Source organism: Chionomys nivalis, chromosome 4 (genome assembly GCF_950005125.1).
Source record: "Chionomys nivalis chromosome 4, mChiNiv1.1, whole genome shotgun sequence".
Lineage (NCBI taxonomy): Eukaryota > Metazoa > Chordata > Mammalia > Rodentia > Cricetidae > Chionomys > Chionomys nivalis.
In genome coordinates this window covers 102448083-102473098 of record NC_080089.1, presented here as the reverse complement: position 1 = coordinate 102473098, position 25016 = coordinate 102448083, and the positions used below count along the sequence as shown (strand labels likewise).

The following is a 25016-nucleotide window of genomic DNA, read 5'->3' as shown; positions in this document are numbered from 1 at the left end:
CTCCACTCAAGTACAGGCAAGGACCTAGGGAGCTGGGGCAGTAGGTGTTTGTTACCCAGGGCAAGGACCTAGGGAGCTGGGGCAGTAGGTGTTTGTTACCCAGGGCAAGTACCTAGGGAGCTGGGGCAGTAGGTGTTTGTTACCCAGGGCGTTCAAATCTGAAAGGCCCAGAAAGGGGCGTTCTCACAGTATGTTGAGACTTCCGACTTCCTATGGTGAACGCTTCCTTCATTTTAGTGGTCAGATTTCTCACTGGGCAGCCCAGACCTTGATTTCTTTCTTGCTTGCTTATTGGTTGGTTTAACTGCATCAGGACTCAAACCGGGGCCCCTGTGCCTGCTAGGCAAGCGCTCTGCCACCTACCTGCGACCCCATGAGAGTCTCTCCCTCTCAGACTCAACTGCAGGAGGCTTTCATTCTGAGCCTCAGTGAAACCATACTTCAGGGGAAGTTGCGGCATGGCTAGTATTCTCAGTATCCTGTTTTAGTCACCAAATCGCCTTCAAACTGGGCAAATGTTACTTTTAAGAGTTCAAGTTGGAGATTTTTCTTACACTTCATTTCTTAGCTTGAATTAGCCAAGTGGTTCTCGACCTTCTTAATGCTGCGACCCTTTAATACAGTTCTTCATGTTGTGGAGACTCCCCCCATATATAAAATTATTTTCATTGCTGCTTTATGATTGTAATTTTGCTAGTGTCATGAATTTTAATGTAGATATTTTTAAAGATAGAGATTTACCAAAAGGGTTGAGACCCACAGGTTGAGAACTGCTGAATTCTAACACTTAAATATTATACCATTATGAGAGAAAGAGAGAGAGAGAAAGAGAGAGAGAGAGAGAGAGAGAGAGAGAGAGAGAACACACCTTGTGGCAAGGCTCTAATTCCAATTACTCAGGTTGCTAAAATAGGAGGATCTCAGACAGCCTGAACCCATCTCAAAAATCTTCTGTGTGTGATATGAGATTTACCTGATGGGTTCAAAGCCTTAGGTTTAGTCCCATGTACCACACAAGGAAGGAAGAGTAAAAGGAAGCTGAGTGGGGCACACACCCGTCGTCCTAGAACTCAGAAGGCCGAGGCAAGAGGATCAGCCTGGGCTCTAAAGCAAAGCTCTGTGTCCAAACTGAGGACTGAACTCCCCTCACTCTGATGTTTCTGGATTCTAAAACATTTCTGAAATCATCTCCTAGGGTAACCCAGGACGAGACAGTACCATCAAAGGCCAGAAGGGCGCCAAAGGAGACCGAGGAAGCCAAGTAATTGGGTCTATGTTACATAGAGACGTTGACTAATTCCGTTTTCGAGCTAAATAAGTTTAACATGGTGTGTGAACAATCACCATCCAAGTCACTACAGTTAAAAGAGGATAAGACATGTCTGGAGTGGGCTATACTTTGGGGGGATTATTAATTTTCAAGGAAGTGGCGTTATTCTTCATTTGTCACCCTTGACTATGGCGCATTGCTACCCCACCCTGGTTGTCAGCCCTGTCCTTATGTGGCCATCCCACCGACAATGTCACTCTGGGGAATGGCTCCAGCACGGCTCCCTGATTCTGCTGTCTTGATAGCATTTGATGTTTTTTGCTTATGGCTTTATTATGTACTGAGAACTTATAGCCTATTTTTGACTTACAATTTTGGGGAATTATTGTGTTTCTAGGGGAGAACTGGGTGGAAGGGGACACAAGGCAGTCCTAGCTCCGGAGGAAGCAGGGTGAGTATCAAATACTTTCCGCCTTCTTATCCCTTGTGATGGACGCAGAGGCATGGGGATTATCTGTGGCTGCTGAGCCAGCAGACCCATAGCTGGTATATTTGCGGGCATCTTGAATTTCAACACTGCTGACCTTTTGGACCTGAGAAATCTTTCTTACAAAGGACTGTTCTGCACCTCATAAGATGATTAACAACACCCCCAAACTCTGCTCTTCTGCTTACCCATTTGTGAAATCCAAAAATGTCTTTTCAGATACTGCCAATGTCTCTAGCCGGTGGGTGTAGGAGGCAAAAATCATCCCTGGCTGAGAAATGCTGTGCCGCCATCTGCCTTTGCCTCTCTACCTTCAAGGTGTTTGCAAACGCCTTTGAAGAGAGCCAACGACTTGAGCACACACACTCTCCTCTCCTAACTTAGCATCTGGCAGCTATGCCAGACTATTATGGACTAGGTAGACGTAATCTCATGCTCTTTACACATTGACGGGGGAGGGAGAGCACAAATGGCTTCTCCCTGAATGGACTCACAGACACTGGCAAGTAGAGCCAACTCATGGGCGGTCTGGAGCCCTGGGGTAGCTTACAGCATCATGTAATATCAAGCTTACCCTCCAAAAATTAACATCTGATTCCCTTCGAATTTTAAGGATCAACCAAGAAACCGTTGCAATTCTCTTTGTGAATTACTGAAGTTAGAGATGATATTTATTTTTCTTGGGGGAAGGAGAAAAGTCCTGCTAATGACTGGCCTGGAACTCACTATGTAGATCAGGCTGGCCTCCGACTGGCAGGAAATCCCCCTGTCCCTGCCTCCTGTGTGCTGGGATTGCAGGTGTACCCCGCCACACCGGGCTAGAGATGGTGTTTGTATTAAAACCTCCCCTATCTCACACACGGCATGAATGTGATACCAGAAGAGAATGTTGAGAACCCTGGGTTTGTTCAGAGGGTGTGAAAATCCTTGGCTTCCTTTTCTGAGTGTTGGAGTCTTCTCATCCCTTGAAGGCATCAGTCTGCTGCCCTTTTCCCTGGGAGGTTACCTTCTAGCCCATCTTGCCTTTGTTTATCCTGAATGGCAAAGATCCCAAGCCAGAGGGGCTGGGCTTCCCATGCTTCTGGGACCATTCCCTGGGGGGACCGCGCCTTCCTAACTCAAGAAGATTAAGATGTAATTGGGGGAAGCAGCAGAGCAGCAAGATGAGCTAAGTGTTATAGTTTAGAGATAAATTATATCTGTTGGCTCAAGAGCAAAGGGATTTTAGTTTGAAATAGGTTTATAACTGACCCATAAATCATGCTCTTTAGAAACAGAGATGCTGGAGAGCAGGATCGAGATTACTTCTTGGACACACTAGTCAATGCCTTTTAAATCATTATAAGGACAGAAGGGCCTCAACCCTTTCTCCACTTTCCAGCCTTGTAACTTCTTTTCTTTGCAATTAAATAAGGCAACATTCATATTCATGTTCAGAGTTAAGCAATCTGGGGCTTTTCTACTCTCTCCCCCACATTTCCACTGCAGGCCAGAATTCTGTCATGAGACTCAGAGCATCTTAAGTGGATACTGGAGGGTAAACAGCTCAGTCCCAGGCATGGGCTCCCCATGTGACTTCAGCCTGCACAAGCTAACCATCACACCAGCTATCACTAAAACAATAGCTCAGCGCACTGACAGCCACACAAGGAGCCCCATTCCAGGCCTGTGGCCTCCTGCTGACCCCCTTGCAAAGAGTCCTTATGGCATTTGTTTCTAATATGTCATCCGTTTTTAGCAGCTCCTGATCCAATCACGCCCAAGTACTCATTTAGAGAAGTCTCATAAGCTGCCCGCCAGGTGGATTATTATCATCATGTCCACATTATACAGAAGCAGATCAAGGCGGCTTGCCTTAGTCCACAATAGCTAGTAAGTGACTGAGCTGGGATTTGAGCTCAGACGATCTCACTTCAGAGTCTATGCTCCCGACCACTGTGTGAAGTTTAATATGTGATTGCTTTGTGACATCCAGGTACAAACCTGTGGAGCTGAAGGCAAGAGAGTGTGCTATTTCTCCCTCCCTCCCTCCTTCCCTCTCTCTCTCCCTTCCTTCTTCCCTCCCTCCCTCTTTTTTCCCTTCCTTCCTTCCTTCCTTCCTTCCTTCCTTCCTTCCTTCCTTCCTTCCTTCCTTCCTTTCTTTCTTTTTTAGAGGCTTTTTCTGTGTAGCTTTGGAGCCTGTCCTGGAACTAGCTCTGTAGATCAGGCTGGCCTTGAACTCACAGAGATCCACCTGCCTCTGCCTCCCAAGTGCTGGGATTAAAGGTGTGTGCCACCAATGCTGACTGAGAATGTGCTGTTTCTAAGGCCCTGCCTGTAAGGCCAATATTGTGCAAATACAGAATAAACATCATTCTTCCTTCCAACCTTTCTTCTCTACCTACCTCTTTTTCTTTCTTTTCGAGAGAGGGTCTCTCTCATCCTGTAGCTCAGGCTGGCATTGAACTTACTATGTAGACCTTGAACTCAAGGTCTTTGCGCCTTGGCCTCTCAAATGATGCGATTATAGGCATGTACCCACTGTGACAAGCTTATTCTTACTTTCATTTTTATTATTTTATTTTTATTTGTGTGTGCATGTGTATGCTCACTGGCATCCAGATGCCCATGGAGGCAAGAAGAGGATATTGGAGTTACCGGTAGCTGTGAACCACCTGGTGTGTGTCCTCTGCAAGAGTTGCGTACACTCAGCTGGGAGGACACCTCTCTAGCCCCTTTCCTGGCTTTTTCATAGAGACAGACCGTGAAGTCATAGCAACAGTATCCTCCACCGTCGCTGACTTTTTATCTTCTCTATTTTCCTATGTCAAGAGCATCAACTAGTCATAGCCAAGACAAAGAGCTGACGAGTTGCTATGAGTAACTTCTCCCAGAGGGTATTTTAAAAGTCTAATTCCTGGTGGAGCTGATGTTTGCTTGGCTGATTTATGATTTATCCTAAGGAACTTTAGGACCTGGGCAACTGAGAGAAAATGGCAGTTTGGAAATAATTCATACATAATAAGTGAATAAATGTGATTTAAAACAGTTGTACTTGGTTACCACATACAATGTGGATTGGTAGTTGAGAGTGTTTCATGGCTTTCTCAGTGAGAGTAATGTCAGCAGATTTTATTGCTGTAGACTGGGGAAAATACGTTAGGGTCTAGGGCCTTAGGCATTGTCCCGCTTGCTCTTCTCTATCCCTGTAACTTGCATTAGTGACACGAACTCCCTCCCAGAGAGGTACAGACAGAGCTGAGGGAACAGCCTTGCTTTTCGTGAGAAACCTAATCAGTAGCATCTAGATCATACAAAGGAGCAGCCACCAGCAGCCATTTCCTCCTTGAGAAATCCTCCAGAGTCAGACTTCATGTGACACACCAGTGTGTCTAGAAATTCCACTCTGCCCTGCGTTCAGCACACAGCATTTCATGGTTTGGCAAGGAGAGAGAACAATTTCTTCAGGGTGATCCAGACCTCCAAATAGCCCACTTGGTAATCGTCAGAGGCCATTAGACTGGGGCAAGGCTGCAGTGACATTTACAGTGGCTTACCATCTATCCCCTAAATGCCCTGCCAAGGTTCCCAGGAAACCCTCTATGATCGGGAATGGGAGAGATGGGTTTACCTCAGGGACCCTTTGTCTGGAAACTGAGTGATGCCTTGCCTTTGGTGTTCCAGGGAATGGAAGGCCAGAGGGGACTCCAGGGTCCCTCGGTAAGTTTTCTTCTTTACTTCCTGTCCTCAGTGTTAGGGGCCTGAGGACATTTCTTCTATGTAGATGGTACTGGCTAACTAGCATTTGACAGGATGTTGTAAGGATGTCCAGCCCTGACCACAGCCCCCAGTGATAAGTGGGAAGCACAAGCAGCCATCCAGTCAGCTTCTTGAGAAGGGACAGGCCTGACTAAGGCACAGCCTCCCTCATAAAACACCTCCCGACAAACAAGCAGAGCACACACAATCACAGATGTCACACCTTTGATTCACAGTCATGCACATTGGGAAGCAGCAGGCAGGAAGTGAAATTCTCACTACTTCTTATCTTTTATCCACCTATTATTATTAGCTACACATTCCAGGCATTCCTTCCATGTTTTTCTTCTTTTAAACTTGTTTTTAATTAGTATGCAAAGTATTTGGTATCCCTAAGGCATTTTCAAAAAAAAATTTATGTCTCAGTTACTGTTCTATTGCTATGAAGAGGCACCATAATCAACGCAGCTTATGGAAGGACTTGTTTAATTGGAGACTTGTAAGCAAGTCTTACAGTTTCAGGAGGTTGGTCCATGACCATCGTGGCATGGAGCATGGTACTTGAGCAGTAGCTAAGAGTGTCATCCTGATCCTAAGGTGGCAGGCAGAGAGAGAGTGAGACCGGGCCTGGTGTGAACATACCTCAAAGTCCCCCCCAGTGACATGCCTCTTCCAACAAGGCCACACCTCCTAATCCTTCCCAAACAGTTCCATAACATGGGAACTAAGCATTCAAATATATGAGCGTATATGAGTTATTCTCATTGAAATAACCTACTACAGTTTGTTTGAGTCACTTGTTCTTCCTACCCCATCTTTATGAAAATTAGACACATGTTTGAGTTTATTCCTGACAGTTGGGAAAATTAGATCCCAGGCAGTATAAGGGCAGATGAACCACATGATCTACAGAGGAACCTGCAGAGAAAATCTTAACACTGAAAACGCTTTTTCATTAGGGGGAAGCAGGAGACCTGGGACCTCAAGGTGCACAGGGACCAGAAGGACTACAAGGCCCTCAGGTATGCTGGGTATTTCATAAATGTGGGCAAATGGTGTGGAGCCATTCTGGTGGGAAGGAGACAGGTAGCTCAGTATAAAAACACACAACAGAGGGGGAGAGAAGATGGCTCTGTGGTTAAGAACACATAATACCTTGCCAAAGACTGGAGTTTAATGTCCAGCACCCAGGTGGAGTGGCTCACAACAGCCTATAACTGCAGTTCCAAGGGATCTGATGCCCTCTTCTGGGCTCCCCAAGCACCTGTACTCAGTGCACACACACACACACACACACACACAAATTAAAAATAAATTTATTCAACTGGTAAAAGTTCAATCTTCAGCCATCACCTTGTGCATTTCCCATTGTGGGAGATGATTCTGATTTTTTATTTTGTTCCATCAAATTTGCTCCCCCACTTCCAGCTCATTAATATGAGCCTGGAGGGGAAACTTGCGGCCTGTGCTTGCCTTCATTGTGCCCAGGTACTAGTAAGAATGAATAATTAACAGCTCAATAAGATATTGTTATTATTATTATTATACACTGGGTTGCCATCAGCACCCCAAATGCCATTAGGCTTCTCCCTTGTCCTCCTGGCTGCCCGGAAGAAGTCACATCATCCCCAGAGGATGGCTTTGCCACACCTGCATACTGAGTCCCTGTGGAGCGCACTCTGTGTTGAGCTTATTTTAAATGCAGACTTGTCTGAAAGAGTCTGTGTAGAAATGCCTATTTTTAAGGCCTTTCAAGGGTCTCATTTTTCTTCTAGAAAGTTCCAGGTTAAAACTAAACTAGATTTTTTTTTTTTGAGTAATTCTAAGGTCTAGTACATTCTCTGGGTTGAGTAGCCATGGGATCAATCTAGATTTGCCCAGGTGTTTTTGGGGCTGGGTGTGGATGGCAGTCATTTCAGGTGCTCTGGGATCCTTTGACACTAGTGACTTGAGGCTCACTCAGTGACTTCCTGGCAGGCAAGGGCCATTTTACTTCTAATACATAAGACTACACAAGAGACTATATGAGACCTACAGATAAAACATGGCAGAGAGAAACTTTGGTTCAGCTGGCAGAAGCCTGACACCAGGTGTTCTTTAGTCCCAACTGGAAACAACCAGTGCCTGTATTTTACACATTGAGAAAGCACTTTGGTCCAGTGAACCATCAAATAGATATATTGTTTGGTTGTGTGGATCTCTGTAGGTTTATTTATTCCCCTTTTGATCTATTTTTATTTCTCCCTGTAGAAGAAGGATGAGACTCTTATGCCCAGGCAGGGGATCCCTTAATAAGATCTGTGCCACTGTGTCTGGGCCTGTCCCCAGTTATTCTCCTAAAAAACCCTTCTCTCAAATCAGTAAGGCTTCTTGGAGGGCAGACCATTGCTCTGCCTCCACAGGGGTCTGTCTGAGGTGTCCACTGAGAGAGCGAGTTTCATTGACATTGCATGTGTTTGTTGTCACCTCAAAAAGGGGTCCAGTGGAAACCTAGGCGAGAAAGGAGAAAAAGGAGGCCAAGGGTACCAGGGACCTCAGGTGAGTGACTCAGACATGGTAGGGACAATGGCTCCCGACATTTAGTTTGCTCTCACTGCAAAATGCCTTAGCGCATCGTGTGTTTTATGTCATCCATGGAAGGTTTGTTTCATTTTCTGAGCTACTACAGATACATTTTTAGCCCAGCTCAGATCCTTTATACCTCGCTGGCTCACTTTTCTTTCTCCTTTGGTGATTTTTTAACTCTGAAAGCACAGACGCACTCCCTCGGCTCAAGGAAGATTTGCTAGACTTAAAAATGCTACCAAATGCTGAGCAGGTCCACTCCGAATGAACATTCTTCTCGCACTTTTAAGACTTTCTCTCTGCCTCGTATCTGTCTCTCCACAGACTACAGGCATTTGACTGTACAGAGATCTGTGTTTACACAGTCGTGTTTGGTTCTTAAGCCCAGTTTTCCAATTCAGCATTTGAATGAGCTTCCTGATGAGGAGTAAGGGTTTGGATGGTGGTTGGGGGGGGGGGTTGTATGGAGCACTTGATTCTATCAGCTTTTCAGAACTGCCAAAAAGAGCTCAGGATGCCCCTGTGTGCTCAACTATATCTTCCTAGCAGGCTGGTAAAGGATGCTCAGGCCCCGTTTTAGATTGAGAAATGAAATGTGCCCTGTACTCTATGATGGGCATGTCCATAGTTCTGTGTGATGTGCATGTGGCAGAGGCATGTTACAGGGAATTTCCCCTCACTTGGAAAGAGTGCCCACTGAGTCAAAGAAGCCATTAGTCTCCTCCCCCACCTCCTAAGGTCCCCTGTGGACCAGTGAATTTCTGGTCGATGCAGAGCCGTGGCTCATTGCTTAGGTTACCCTCCCTCCCCTGGCTCACAGCCTTTTCTGTTAGGAGACCTTCAGGGATGATGGGAATGATATGAGTGCCTTGTTCCTACTGAGTTTCCAGGAATTGCTGCAGCAGAGGCTTTTGCATCTCTTTCTCTTTACTTTCAGGGTTCTCCTGGACCAGCAGGACCTAGAGGGAGCATTGGAAGACCTGGATTTTGGGGGAGAAAGGTAAACATTATTTCTCATTGGTTTCAAATGTGGGGAACCAAAGCAGCTACATTTCCTCCCTAACTGTATGAAAATTCTTCACGTGGTGACTTAACCCAAGCACCATGCTCAACCACCTACATGCTGCCGGTGGGTTCTCTCCCATCTCTGAGTGGAGACTTCCTTACCGTTCACCTGTCTCTAGGAAGCTGCCCCTGTTACAAGGAGGGAGCTACCTGCCTATCACAAAGCTCTGCTGAGAATCTCTTCAGTTCCCATATTCCCTGAGCAGTAATGCGTTTGTTGGCTGAGATGAGTGGATTGATCTGAACTTATTTTCGCGTGCCTCTTTCGGTCTCCCCCAGGCCCACCGTGGCTAAGGTAGCTGTGGTGGAGATGGACAAGGGTCAACAGCTGGCCTCATGTGCACCCCACTCTTCTGCTTTCGTCCTTCAGGCCCTGGGGTCTGTGTGGCTACAGAGGAGCCCTGCTGGGTTTACTGCCCTCTTGTCAGGGCCTCAGAATACTTTCATAGTTGAGCCCAGGACCTAAGGGTTTTTTTTCCTATGGAGTTCAGGAAACTACACTGTCATTTTTCCATTGGGCAGCTCTTCAAGCTTTCCTGCTAACAAGGCAGGGTGGGAGCGGTAGCTCAATTGGTAAAGGGCGCTTGCGGTATAACATGGGACCTGAGTCTGATCATCTAGAATCCTGTAAAAAAAAAAAAAAAAAAAAAAAAAAATCCTGCCAACTCTGGCACAGAGATGCTGTCCAGCCAATCTGGCTGAACTGGTGCTTTCTAGGTTCCCTGAGAGAGCCTGTCTCACAAAATAAAGTGGAGAGTGACTGGAAAAGGCACCTGCACACGTGTGTGCACACTCTGAACCTACACACACACAATCTAAACTCAAATGGAAGAGTGCTAACAAGCGCTGGTGTGAGAAGTGTTAGCGGACGTGACTGTGGCAGTCATTTCGATATATATACATGTACACATGCTATCTTATTGTACACCTTCAGCTTACTTACAGTGTTATCAACCCTGGGCCAGGGGAAGAAGCTTACAAAGCCTGTTGCACTTTTCCCTACTTCATCTCAAGGTTTCTCGGCTCAGATCTTTCCCCTCCACCCCCTCCCCCTTCTCCAGAGTTGATCCCTCCCCACTCCCTGAGTCACTCTTTGACTGGGCTGACCTGAATGTTTTCTCTCCCCTTTTCCTAGGGGGAACTCGGAGTTCCTGGAGGCCCCGGACCAGCAGGACCCCCTGGACAGCGAGGTGAACAGGTATGAGCTTTCTGGACTTGGCTCTGGGGCAAGGGGAAATGGGGGCAGCATGGGCTTCAGCACCTGGGGTAGGAAGATGTTAGGCTGTTCTCCATCTGTGGCTGCCTTGCTGTGCACCTGGCCTTTTTGTTGCATAGGTGTGTGTGTGTGTGTGTGTGTGTGGATGGTTAGAGGAGATGAGGTGAAGGCAGAGGGAGTATCAGGTGAGTGAGAACAGGAAGTTTCAGGACTTCAACAACCATCATGGCTGTGGCTGTCCATTTTGGTTGAGAAACAAAGCAGCCCATCTTTCTTGTTAAGCCCTAGGGTGACAAGAAGCAGAGGGACAGGCCAGGAGCGGCCACTGCTTGTAAAGGCTGGCACTCAGGACTAGCTGCTCTACTGAACCAAAATCTGAGTATGGTAACAGCCAATAGAGGGAGAGTTCTTTTATGTTAGTTATGAAATTGTGTGTAGATATTAAATGGAAGAAAATTTACCAAGTATAGCCAAGAAATTAGGTCAACCCAAGTGCCCATCTGTGGATGAATGGGTGAAAACACTGTGGTGTAGCTATCTGATGGAATACTATTCAGGCTCAAAAATAAAAAGGAAATCCTGCTATAAATGATTGGTTGAACATGTAAGATGTTACATAAACTAAAAGGCTATGTGAGACCCCGTTTCAAGACAAAAAAGAGCCCATCTGTTTGTGATTCGGTTTGAAAACACAAATACTCAAAAATAGAAAGTGTGAGAGTCAAAGTTGCATTTTTAAGTTTTAATTACTATACCTTAGAGATCCGTGGAACAAGAATGCCTCCGGGCTACAAGCCCCTTGCCTGAGGGCAGACAGTTCCTGCAGTGCTGGAGGCTAAGTCACAGGCCTTCAAACCCCTAAACAAGTTTGTTTGACTCTTCTGCCCTGGTTGGGCTTGATCACATGTGGGCAGGAAGTACACAGGCAGGAAGTACGTCAGGGTGTGTGCTTGTCCCTGGTTGGACCTGATGGAAATTCAGTGAATTATGGGTTTTCTTTCTTAAGTCCTTGCCATACTTAATTCTGGGCCATTTCCTGAGAACCTAGGTACGGACCTGGCCAGAGTCCATCCACCTGGCCTGTATTTAAAGCTTGCTTCAAATTTGACTTTAAACTGTGGTCTTATTCTTGATTGGTGGGATTTACAAAAGAAAAGGGGGAATTTAAGTTTCGTAGGCCTGAAGATGGGAAGCCTGGAAGGAAACATTGCCACATTTGGGCATTTTGAAATGCTCACCCTTAGCATCCTAGACCGAGCACAGAGAAAAATTGCATCGCTCAGATTCCCCTCCTGCCAGCAACTCTTTCCCAGGCCACTGTGTTCTCTCAACGGCACTTTAGTACTTTCAAAATATCCCATGAAAGGGGCCGCTCTCACCCCCCTTCCCAGTGTAGCCTCAATGAATAAGTCTCCTGTGCTTCTCGCTATTAATCTGTCTCTTTTAATTGGCTTGTCGAGGATCAGTCATGGAACTCGGCTAGGGCACAGGCTGTGCTTTCGACAGATCTCTTATTATTAAATATTTAATTTGTTTCTGTTTTCTTTGCTGTTGTAAATAACACACCAATGATTTCTTTTGGAAGAGTTTGGGGTTTGGGGGTCTGGGGATAGAATCCTGGTTTTCATGTGTGCTCAGGGCTCTACCACTGAGCTACATTCCTAGTGCCATAATGAATGTCTGTATAGAAAGTTCTAGAATTTTCATAGCTAGGTCAGATAAGTACATATTTAATTAGGGCTTTGAAATATATTTTCAAACACTCTTAGAAAGATTCAAACACTATATGGACCCATGAGTTATATGTAGGAGCCTGGCTCTTTTAGAGACTCCACACCAACAATGGCTATTGTAACCTTTTCTTTTTCCTCTTTACCATCGCTAAAAATGGTAACTCATTAATTGTTTCAAATTCAGTTTTTTGGTTACCAAGGAGAATGAACTTATTTCCCCACTGACGTCTTGCTGAAGTCTGGCTCCAGCAGGGGTTCAGGTCCCAGAGAGGAAGTGTGGAGCTGTTGGAGGAAGGAGATTGGCGTGATCTGAGGGTGGATCAGGATGGCTGCTGCCTTACTGAGAAAAGGCTGCATCTTTCAATACGCTGTAAAACTGTACAGTAATTTAGCCGCAGCAAGACTGAAGGCACAGACTTTACCACAGCATTTTTCCTGAGGCAAAAAAACCCGTAAGGTCAGCAAGAATCTAAATGCCTATTGTCCTCCAAAGTGCAGTAACCCCACCAGGCACCCTCTTCTGCTTCCTCCTGCACAGTCTCAGCCTCCCTGGTCAGGAGCTATCAGACCCTGAGTCCTAAGAAGCAAACTCCTAAGAGCAGTTTTCATTCCTCAGGGGACATGATGCAGCGCTTGCCCGTGTAACATCATCAGCACTGAGCTGTTCCCTAGTTGCCGCCTCTGTGTCTTGGTCTTACTATATGGCCTGCTCCCCTCAGGCTCCCGAAAGGGAGGGTCCTGATAGCTCACTCTTTTTCCCTTATACCATGCCAGTCTGATTTCCCTATACTTGTTAACTAAACTGTTGCCCTTAATGGGCTCGGGCTCTGGATTTGGGCCCATTGTTTCCCTTGCTAGTGTGCGTTCATCCTCGGGGACCAGGTGTGTCCAATCAGTAAATCTTTAACTTCTCTATTCTTGGTGTATTGGGGGGTAAAGGGGAATAGGGGCGCAGAGGGGTTGAGGTGTGAGGGGAAGGGGTAGCATGGGGCAGGAGTGTACACAATGGAAATTCTTGTGTATTATCTTGCTGTATGGGTCCATGGTGGCGGGGATTTTTTCCAAAGAATGTTTTTGCTTAAAGAGCCTGCTGTTGTGTAAATCCTCATCCTACACAGAAGGATGCACAAAAGGAAAAGGCATAAGGGAGCTCCCATAACACACAGTGAGAATTATTAAAAATGAAAGTAAAAGGATGCTGGAGAATTGTGATCTGCAATGTCAAAATGCTGGAACTTTGTCAAGCAGCCATGGTCACCATGCAGTTCATGCCAACATCTATTGGCCATTTATAACTCTTTTTAAAAAAGATTTATTTTAATTTTATATATTAGCACGAGTGCCTGCATGTATGTCTGCACACCACGTGCATGCCTGGTACCTGCGGAAACCAGAAGGCATTCGATTCCTGGTGCCAGAGTTAAAGATGGTTGTGAGCCACCATATGAGTGCTGGGAATCAAACCCAGGTCCTTTGCAAGAGCAGCCAGTGCTCTTAACCACTGATCCACTTCTCTAGCCCCTATTTATAAGTAGATTCCCCAGTCATATTTCTTTGGGATCAACTCTTAATTTTTCAAGTAAGAAGCTGGCGAATGTCCAGATTCAGTGTGGCTGTGCTTCTGCCTCCTGCAGTGGCTGTAGAGTGGAGCTGGCCAAAAAGTAGAGGGTTCGCAGTGGAAAGTGAGAGGGCTGGGATGAAGCTCGGAGGTAGGACCTTTGCCTAGCATACCTGAGGCTCTGGGTTCAATCCCCAGTACAGGGGAAGAAAAAGATAACAGGAAGTGAAACCCCTTCCTCCCCGCTATCCATAACTCTTGTTTTCTAACACCACATCTTCCCATCGAGACGACTGAAATTAGAGAAACTGAAATTTACCTATTGCTTACAGGGAGATCATGGCATCCCGGGCTATGGCCAGACAGGACGAAAAGGAGTTAAGGTAGGTATGCAAAACAATTATTTTCTCAATTGATAAATCAAACTTAAATACACTGAGAAGAAATGATGGTGTAGGGGAGTGGTCTGTTGACTTACTTATGTTCTCTGCTGAAAATTACAGGGCCCAGCAGGATTCCCTGGGGATCCAGGACAGAAGGTAAGGTACATAAGAATTTCTTCGTTTGCCATTGCTGTGGCCTTCTCGAGAAATGAGATGAACCACAGGTCAGAGTATAGGGAGAGGTGGGGAGGAGTGGGATGCTGGTTGATGGCTTCCTCTGGGCTTCACTAGGAAAGGATGGCTTAACCCTATGAGTCTTTATGTTGGAAAAGATCACATCCTACCCTTGGTTGTCTGGTGTCCAACCTACTTCCATCCCAACGCTCCTATCTCCACCTTGAACCTTTAACTTCCTGGCAGCCTCTCTGGATTAGTTCTCTGGCTTGGTGATCTCATTCACCACCTTAGTTATTGTTATTAATCCAGCATTATTTTGATTTTGGTTCCTCTCACATGAGAATCCCACCATTCTCCTCTGTGGTCTCCTGTTTCCATCTTCTGTCAGTCAACCCCAAATATCATGCCCACAAGATATTTTACCCCTGAAATATAGTCTAATTGTTAGGGTCCTGGAGAAGTCCCACAAAAGACCACCATCCTCGTATGCAATCAGCCAGAGCGTTTATTATCCCAGCATGCTGGGGTGTTGCCACACAGAGACAAGATGGTAAAAGACCCTAAGAAGGACGGGTGGGCTCCTTTTAAGCACAGCGGAAGGGGTGGTCCTAGAGCAGTTGTCATTTTAGATATGATTGGCTTAAGTAAGTGTCAATCATATTATTGCATTCTAATTGGCCAGGGCTAGCCAGAGGCCGGTCAGGACTACAGTTTTCCATTTTGGAACAGGCTTGGACAAGTCCCAGGCCTTGTCTTTGAGCTGCTGCTGTGGCTCAAGCCTAGCCTGGTACTGCATGTACCAGGCCTCTTCCTTGTTGGGGCTGTTGGGGATTGTTCTTTGTTCATGACTCTTTCAGTAACTGCCTGGTTAGAAACTGAAACTGAGGCCTGATCTCTGAGAGAGGACCTGGCAGCCTGTTATGGTATCTGCTTGGTCCTCTCACTAATTATAGTGTCTTTTTGATTTAACATCTTTCAAATTCCTCATTGTCTATTAGATAATCTGTCTGTGTGCTGTAGAGCCAGACATGCCTGTAATTCATCAGGAGCTGCCCTCTGTACATCTGTGTACGCAAGGGCTCTGTACTCCGATTTCCCAAACCCTAGACCGGCTCTGCCCCAATCAAGATAAGAAGTCTGGGTCTAAAGTAGAATATCTAACGAACCAACTCCAGGAGAACAGGCAACGTTCAGAACATCTGAAAGTGTGCTTTGCTGATGGACTACCTGGGGCAGACGAGAGTTTAGGAAGAAATGACACAAATAACTCTCAGAAGAAGAGTTCTCATTACAGAGGATCAATTTTCTGATTTATTAACAAAGGGAGAAATATAGCAACTTATTGATTGATATGAAATGAACATATTAATAAATAACTACTACCAAAGTCAGATTGATTTTCTTTAAATGAACCTTTGTGGTTTTGATTTATTTTTACATCTTAAGTTCTTTTTCCTTTTTTATTAGTTCTTCGAGAATTTTTTATAGTATATCTTGATAATATTTATCCCTCCCCCAATGTCTTATAAATCCATTCCCCTTTCATACCCACCAGACTTTGCCCCCTACCCCTTTAAAAATCCCATCAAGTACAGTCTGTGCTGTCTAGTATATACATATAACTGTATACTATGTAGAAGAGTATAATATGTATAAAAGTATAACTTTGGATGGTGGCCTTCCAGTGGAGCAGGGTCAGTCTACCTCCAGTGACACCCGAAGAGAAAATGGACCTTCCGCTTCTCAAAAGCTATTGATTGCCAATAGCTTCTCAGCTAGGGGAGGGACTTCAGGTCCACTCTATGCTGGGTTTCTGTCCTGGTGTGAGTTTGAGCAAGTCTAGTGCATGCAACTTTAAAATACATTCTTAAACTTAAAACATGTAGTGTATTTGCACAGGGAAGGGTGCCACAGGAGGGGTAGCATTACAGATGTGCACCACTACATCTGGCTATTTGAACATGGATTCCAGGTGAGTGAGCTCAGGTCCTCGGTCTTTTGCCAGTAGCACTTTTACCAGCTGTGACATCTCCTTACTCCAAGATTAATTTTTTAACCTTTAACTTTTTTAGAAGTAACTCATAGTACTAGGAAGTTATTTATTCCTTAATACTTTAGTTAGCCAATACTTCATGTTTTCTAGTATATTCTCTGGTTGTTTTTAGCAACTGGATGATTATTGATATTTATGTATAAATACTTGAGTTATTAGAGTATTGAAAATAGTCTTAAGAATATCTAATTGACCAATTACATCTGACCAATGTTTAGATCTGAGTTCATGTCAAGATTCATTTATTGCTGTATTAGCCTTCATTATATAATGATTACAAGATCAGTTTAAATATTGATCGGAGAGAATTTTTTCATTCTTTCATAGAAAAGATTTTAATATCTTGATCTATCTGAATCAGGGTGACTCTGGAGATCCTGGAAGTCCTGGGGGACCTGGACCCAAAGGATTCAAGGGACTGACTGTAAGTGGCCTATCATTCCAGATGGAATAAATATTTTTTTCTTTTATAGACCCCAGCTCTCTTACTGTGATAGTAAATGTGGATTGTTGATTCATTCCAAGAGCATCTTGAAAGCCACTAGCTAGCCAGTGACTTTTGGAACTTTTAGGGCTTCTATTTCCAGAATATCAGAACTGAACCTGTGGCACACAGGGTCACTTCTGGCTTTGCAAGTCTATGATTCTTTGATTTTTAGCTCTACATGGATCCTAGGGTGGTTGGTTATTGGAGAAATACAGGTGCATTTCAGCCTTTTGGGATTGAAACTGATATCTTCCCTGAGTTCCAGGGGGCTGCCTGATGATGCCATTATCCACAAGGTGGCCGGATGGAGTATTATTTTAAGAAGGATAGTGAAGTGTTCTGATTAGTAATGCAGAGTAGAAGACTGTGTACAAATGGCTGAGACCAGCATCCTTTTAAAGTCTGAGTGCAAGGTCCCTGTTACTCTGGGTGTGGAAGAGATGTAGTTCGACGGGCCCTTGGCGTTAGGCTGCATATAGTTTGCTAATATATCTCTATCACTTTGCATTTGGGGAATAAACATAGTCCACTCATGTACCAGCTTGTATGTGAGAAGTTATTTTCATTATTTGATTTCGAACTATTTATTTATTTTTATTTTATTGAAAATAGATTTTTTCATATAATATATCCTGATTACACTTTCCTCTCCCTCTACTCCTCCCAATTCCTTCCTACATGCCCTCCATCCAGACCCACTCTTTCTGTCTCTCATTAGAAAATAAACAGGCTTCTAAGGGAATATAATTTAATCTCATGCAACAAGACTAAACACATTGCAAAACGGCAAAACAAACACACATATATTTATTTTTATTTTACGTGTATGAGTGTCTACATGCATGTGTGCATGTGTGCCATGTATGTGCCTGGTGTTTTTGGAGGACCAAAGAGGGCACTGGATCCTTTGGAACTGGAATTACAGATAGGTGTGAGAGACTATGTTGTTTCTAGGAAAGAAACCTAGCTCCTCTGTAAGAACAACAGGTGCTCTTAACCTCGGAGTCATCTCTTCAGCTCTTATTATTTGATCTTTATTGATAAAGGTTTTTGCACAATCTTTGTGTACCTTTTCTTTATCATCAATCCCAGCTTATGACTAATATAGATTTAAGTTTGCAGCCAGTGTCAGAGCACTGTATGCCACTAAATAAAGGGGACAAGGGGGAAGTGGATGTTCACCAATGGTTAAGAGTTGATGGCTTGTGTTAATAGCAAGGAATTCACTTGATTTGAATAAGCTGCTATGTTTTATTTTTAACTAAATTATTATTCATTATCAACATTATTATTTATGCTGCCGAGGGTGGAACTCAGAGATTTCAGGCAAGTGCTCTGACAGAGATATGTGCTTCTGTCCAGTTGTTCTTCTAAAAACTTTTGAGAAGTCTAACATCTCATTTAAACTCAGAAATCTTAGTGCTGGAGAGATGGCTCAGTGGTTAAGAACACTGGCTGCTCTTGCAGAGGATCTGGGTTCAGTTCTCAGCACCTGTATGATGGCTCACAATCATCTGTAACTACAGTTCTAGGGAATCCAATGCCATCCTGCCTCTATGGATACTATAGGCACACAGTCTCTGTCTACAGATTCAGGCAAAATGTCGCCACATGTAAAATAAAAAGAAATTTATTTTTATTAGCCTCCATGCACAGAAAATGTAGAAACTACACTTGTGTGTTCCTGTTTTCAGCTCTCTCAAGGCTTGAAAGGCGAGACTGGAAGACCAGGGTCTCAAGGCCCTCCTGGACCGAGAGTGAGTATATGTGGGAACTGACTGATGTGTAATGGTTTCTGGTATACCCAGTGGAGAGGACGCAGAACTTCAAGACAGAAGCACTGGGCTCAGGAAGCCAGTCACTGTGTTTCTCAGTCTATTATTAAGATGAAGATGACATGTCCCTGCCCTAGCTGAAAATGTACTGTGGGGATCAGACAATCAAGAGCAAACACTGGGAACTGTAAGTGCAACACAGATAGTCACTGTTACCATGATTTATCACCAAAACCTTTGGAATAGGCATGGGCTTGCCTTTGTTTGATAGATGTCTCTTGACGGAGTTGCAGCATGCAAAGCAGACTTTCAGATATAGTTTGCTGGAGCCACTCTTGCTGCCTTTTTAGTCTTTATTTGGACTCTAGAGTGATTTGGAAATGTAACCACCACTCTGGTTCCATTACAAGAGAAATGTCATCTCTGGAAGCATCTTCAGGCAGAGCCAAGCATGCCTACTCCCCACGCAGACCTACATCTGTTTCACTGCTTCTCATGTGGTTGATGAGTCACTGTCTCTCCCCTCTCAAGCAGAGCCAGGGTAGAACTAAATACCCTAGCACCTGCTACGTGGAGGGAACCCAGACAGCACCGTAAAGAGTGCATGAAACACTTGTCTTGTTTTAGCACTGAAGAATTCTTGAACTTGGGATCTAGCAAAGTAAAGCTTGCAGATGGTTTCCTGGCCAAATGACTCTACAGAAGAATAAAATAATTATTTGTAAAGGTTACTCCACTATATGCATTACAGCATGTAGGGGAACAGCTGATCTGTGGGCCTGTCTTCTCTATTCCAGATTCATCTCTTTTCCAAGTCCTGGGGTTGTAATGAAGGTGTTCCATATCTACTTTAGTCTTGTGTTTGGCTCAACTGGTCTGAGTTGGGGTGTGGCCTTCCTTTGTCTCAGGTTCTTGGTTCTTACCTTTTGTCAAGAACTTGCTTGGAGTTACTCTTAACATTTATCTTAGTGTGTGTTTGTAGGTGTGTGTGTGTGTGTGTGTGTCTGTCTGTCTGAGTGAGTGTATGTCTGTGCACCATGTACATGCAGGAGACTGTGGAGGTCAGAAGAGGTCTTGGATACTCCAGAACTGAAGTTACACATGGGTGCTGGGAACTGAACCTGGGTCCTTGGTAAGAGCAGCAAGTGCTCCTAACCTCTGTGCCATCTCTCTGGCTCCTGGAGTCACTCTTAAGCTATCTCTTTCAGGGTAAACTCTTCCTACTTCTGACCATTTGCAAAATGTAGCTCCTACTTTCCATATCACCCCAAGCCTGTTTCTCTGTGTGAGTGACTGTGCAGTCTTTCCTGTTTTCTGTCCTAACTTGAAAGGCGGACAAGACCCTAAGACTCTTAGTGATTTCTTCACTGGGTAGAATCAAGTTCAGCACATAGTTCTGGTTAAATCAGAAGCATACCACAGACCACCTCAGCATTCATTGGACATTGAACTGCTATTGGATGGTTAAACAAATGTATTGCTAAATAGATCATGGATGGTTGATAGATGGGTGATGGATAGATGATGGATGGTTGATGGATGGGTGATGGATAGATGATGGATGGTTGATGGATGGGTGATGAATAGATGATGGATGGGTGATAGATAGATGATGGATGGTTGATGGATGGGTGATGAATAGATGATGGATGGTTGATGGATGGGTGATAGATGATGGATGGTTGATGGATGGGTGATGAATAGATGATGGATGGTTGATGGATGGGTGATGGATGGTTGATAGATGGGTAATGGATAGGTCATGGGTGGTCAGACAGGTAACTCGGTTGTCATTTAGAACAGAAGTTGGCTATCCTGACATTTCTGGTTAAGCATCTGGGAGGGGCAAGTGCCCAAGGAAATTCTTGAGTTTGAGTATGTAGTAAATTTTTTTTTCCTGAAATCAACGTTCTAGTAAATACATTAAAAACCGTGGTCAATGAGGAGCCTGATCCTTGGAAGAAGAAGCAAGAGAAGCAAAGGGAAAAAACCTAAATGGAAGAGAACCAGGGCTGATGTCTTTCCAAAAGTCACCTCTTCTTGATCTCACCTAAGCTACTGGTTTCTTTCTTTTTATTTATGATATTCTATTATAATTGCATTTCTTCTTTCTTTTCCTTTCTTTATATCCTCCCATGTTGTTGAAGGCTGCTTGTTCATTTCCCGCCACCCTGACCCAAAATAACCACACAGAAACTATATTATTTGCAATACTGTTTGGCTAATAGCTTAAGTGTATTTCTGGCTAACATTTAAATCTTAAATTAACCCATTTCTATTAATCTGTGTATCACCACATGGCTGTGGCTTACTGGCAAGGTTCCGGTGGACTCCAGCCTCCTACAGATGGCTACATGGCGTCTCTCTGACTCCGCCTACTCTCTCTATATATATATTTCTTCCAGCCTGGCTATATTATGTTAAGCCATTGGCCTAAAGCAACTTTATTCATTAACAAATAAAAGCAACACATATACAAAAGGTTTTCCCATACCACTCCCATCTATTCCTCCTCATTCTCCTTCAAATTTATGATCTCTATGTTCTGTAATTATTATTGCACATATAAATGTATATATTCCTAATGTATATTATTACATATATTAAATAAATATATATTCCTAATACATACAATATATATACATACAATATGCATATATGCAATACATGTACATATATACTTAAATATAACCTGTTCAGTCTGTATAATGTTACTTGTATGCATGTTTTGGGGGCTGACTATTTAGATTGGACAGCCATTTAGTGTTCTTTCCCTGGGGAAAACCACCTTTCCCCCTCCCAGCTTTCTTCAGTTGTTTATGATTCTTTAGTCGGGTTGAGGCCTCATGGGCTTTACCCCATTTGCTTTGGTATTCTATTCATTTCACCCTTGTTTCATCATACTTGGGCAGACGTACTGGTGAGACTTTATGGGCGTATCTTCTGACATTGCAAAGAGAAGTAATCTCATAGTAAATTCCCTCCCCAGCTATTTATATTCCTTTGTTCCTCAGTCTTGTGTCATTTTGCGTGTAAATTTTATCTGCTATGCAATTGCCTTTGGTTCTTTTATATGTACTGAGGCTTATTGCCTTTTGCATTTTAAGGATCTTGATTTGTAAGATAATCTACCTCTGCATGCTCAATACATCCATCTCCTTTGTTCTACCCTGTGGAGAAAGTCTGCTGTGTATAATTAGGAAACAAGGAAAAATATAATTAAAAAAGACTCCTTTAGAAAAATCTCTTCTAGAGATTGCAGTTTTATTTTGTTTTTTGGGACAGGGTTTCTCTGTGTCATAGCCCTAACTTTCCTGGAACTAGCTCATGTAGACCAGGCTGATCTCAAACTTGCAGAGATCTGCCTGCCTCTGCCTCCCGAGTGCTGGGAATAAAAACATGCGCTACCACTGCCCGGCAGGATTGCAGTTTTAATAGAAACAAAAATAATATACACCCTTGATAGGAGTGGAGTAAGTAATTGACCTACCAGATAGCATAGTACCTAACCACCTTCTGTCATTTTTACCTCCAATAAAGGAAGAGGTGTTTACAGTTTTTAAATTTTCTCATTAAAAAATATAGTTCACAAATAATAACTTGCTCTTCTCCCCCTTAGGGTCCTAAAGGCACAGCAGGGCAGCCTGCGTATTCTGTACGTATCTCTTTATTCTTGCAAACAAGCAGAATCATTACTGTTCATTGGGAACTAAACACATCCCCCAGAGGGTCACTGCACTCATGCTTGCTCTCTCACTTTTAAACTTTGCAGCACTGTGATCTGATCCAGTTCCTGCGGAGCCACAGTCGTGAGTATCTGGGTATTACAGTCAAGAACATTTAGTGGTTGGCGAGGACACTGGGGACTGAGTGTGCAGATCTGTGGAATCAGGAGACTGACCTCTGGTGAGGAGCCTCTCTTGTAGGATTGCCTTGGGATGGCAGGGACCTCTGACAGTCAGTTGAAAAAAAAGGCATAAGCTCACAGGCTCATAAGGTGTTATTTATTTTTAAAAAGAAAACAAACTATCTTTTTTCATTATACATACCAACCCAAGTTCCCACTCCCTCCCCTCCTCCCATTCCCCACCTTCCTCCCCAACCCATATCCACTCCTCAGAGAGGGTAAGACACATTGCTTTGGGGAAAGACCAAGGCCCTCCCTATTATGTCTGGGCTAAGGAAGGTATCCATCCAAAGAGAATGGGTCCCCAAAAAGCCAGCACAAGCAGTAGGAATAAATTCTGGTACCACTGCCAGTGGCCCCTCAGTCTGCTCCAGCCATGCAACTGACACCCACATTCAGAGGGACCAGTTTGGTTCTATGCTTATTCCTTCCCAGCTGGAGCTGGTGAGCTCCCATTAGCTCAGGTAGACTATTTCAGGTTCACCCATCATGGTCTTGACCTCTTTGCTCATATTCTCACTCCACCCACTTTTCAACTGGACTTGGGAGCTCAGCCCAGTGCTCTGCTGTGGGTCTCTGGCTCTGTTTTTGTCAGTTGCTAAATGAAGGTTCTATGGTGATATTTAAGATATTCATCAGTTTGACTACAGGGCAAGGCCAGTTTGGGCCCCATCTCCTCTGTTGCTTAGGGTCTTAGCTGGAGTCATCTACAAGTATTCCTGGGAATTTCTCTAGAGCCAGGTTTCTCGCTAGCCCCATAATGGCTCACTCAATCAAGATATCTCTTTCCTTGCTCTCATCTCTGTCCTTCCTCCATCTCGACTATCCTGTTCCCTCAAGTTCTTCTTGCCCCCCTCCCCTTTTCTCCTACTCTTCCCCTTCCATCCTCCCTTCTCCCCCAGACCCCTATGTTCTCAAATTTGGCAGGTGATCTTGTCTATTTTGACTTTTCAGGTGAATCTCTATATATTTTTCTTAAGGTTCATCTTGTTACTTAGCTTCTCTAGGATCATGAACTATAGGCTCAATATCCTTTGTTTATAGCTTGTATCCACTTATGAGTGAGTACATAACATGTTCATCATTTTGGGTCTGGGTTACCTCACTCAGGATGGTGTTTTCTAGTTCCATTCATTTGTATGCAAATTTCAAGATGTCATTGTTATTTTTACTCCTGAGTAGTACTCTAATGTGTAAATGTGCCACATTTTCTTTATCCATTCTTCAGTTGAGGGACATCTAGGTTGTTTCCAGGTTCTGGCTATTACAAATAATGCTGCTATGAACATAGATTAGACACCAAAATTCCAAATAACCCAATTAAAAATGGGGGTACAGAACTAAACAGAGAATTCTCCACAGAAGAATCTTAAATGGCTGAAAGACACTTAAGAAAATGTTCAACATCTTAGCCATCAGGGAAATGCAAATCAAAACAATTCTGAGATACCATCTTACACCTGTCAGAACAGCGAAGATCAAAACCACTAATGATAGATAGCTTATGCTGGAGAGGATGTGGAGTAAGGGTAACACTCATCCATTGCTGGTGGGAATGCAAACTTGTACAACCACTTTGGAAATAAGTATGGCAATTTCTCAAAAAATTGGGAAGCAACTTACCTCAGGATCCAGCAATACCACTCTGGGCATATACCCAAAAGATGCTCAATCATATTACAAAGACATTGGCTCATACGGTGTTATGCAATTAGGAAGAGACAATATGCATATTGGAGATAAGACCAGCTCAGGGGCTCATAAAGTAGCTCCATTATTGATACGACAACAATAAGCAAAGTACTTTGATGGGGGGCAAAGTACTCAAGGGATGGACCCTGGGATGTAGATTTAGTTGATTAATTACTTAATTATTTAGATATTGGAGCCACTCAATGTGGGTGGTCCCTGACACCACAGAGATAATGATGCTCCCCAGGCTGTGAAACTAGAGACTGAGCTGAAGGAATGAATTCATGAAGGTGAGAATGGAGAAAGGTCAAGGTGCACAGAATGGAGTCCCAAATCTTTGAAAAAGGAAAGTTGTCAGAGAGGAAGATCTGAGGTGTTGGGTAAGAGCACCCATGTAAAAGCATGAGGACCTGAGTTTGGATCCCCGGCACCCACATAAACCACAGCTAGGCACTTTGTTGTGCACATAGCGGGCATGCCACAGTTGTGCACATCTGTAACTCCAGCAGAAGGGTGTTAGAGAAAGAGGATCAAAGAGCTTGCTGCTGGCCACCAGCCTGAAAAAAAAGTGAGCTCTAGGTTCATTAAGAAGACTCATTCCCAAAGAATAAAGATAAGGTAAAGAGCAATAGGAGAATAGTTCTCCCTACTCAACTCCCCCCACCAGCTTCTGCATGTGCATGGGTGAGTGTCCCTGCACATGTGCATGTATACATGCATGTAGAAGATCAGGAGGAAGGGTTAGTATGAAAGACCTTAAGAGCTAGAAATTTCTTCAGCACAGGAGAGGAGGCAAAGAAGAGCAGTGTTGGGGCGATCAGTCTCTGTAGGCATTGCCAGCTCCCCAGGGAGACCCGGGATGAGAGGAGGAGGTTGTTCCTACAGAGTTTGAGATTTGGAGAGAGTTTTC

At 44.1% G+C, this 25016-nt stretch overlaps 1 protein-coding gene across 1 annotated transcript in view; it reads left to right on the top strand.

The window, feature by feature from the left end:
* Col6a5 (collagen type VI alpha 5 chain) overlaps window positions 1-25016 on the top strand; it is a 121521-nt gene that overhangs the window by 60203 nt on the left and 36302 nt on the right. Inside the window, exons 19-31 of the mRNA XM_057768747.1 lie at window positions 1196-1261; window positions 1668-1721; window positions 5421-5456; window positions 6455-6517; window positions 7971-8033; window positions 8998-9060; window positions 10261-10323; window positions 13965-14015; window positions 14136-14171; window positions 16607-16669; window positions 18427-18489; window positions 22127-22162; window positions 22280-22316. Coding sequence (XP_057624730.1) covers window positions 1196-1261; window positions 1668-1721; window positions 5421-5456; window positions 6455-6517; window positions 7971-8033; window positions 8998-9060; window positions 10261-10323; window positions 13965-14015; window positions 14136-14171; window positions 16607-16669; window positions 18427-18489; window positions 22127-22162; window positions 22280-22316 — 694 coding nt within the window. The remainder of the gene's footprint in view (window positions 1-1195; window positions 1262-1667; window positions 1722-5420; window positions 5457-6454; window positions 6518-7970; window positions 8034-8997; window positions 9061-10260; window positions 10324-13964; window positions 14016-14135; window positions 14172-16606; window positions 16670-18426; window positions 18490-22126; window positions 22163-22279; window positions 22317-25016) is intronic.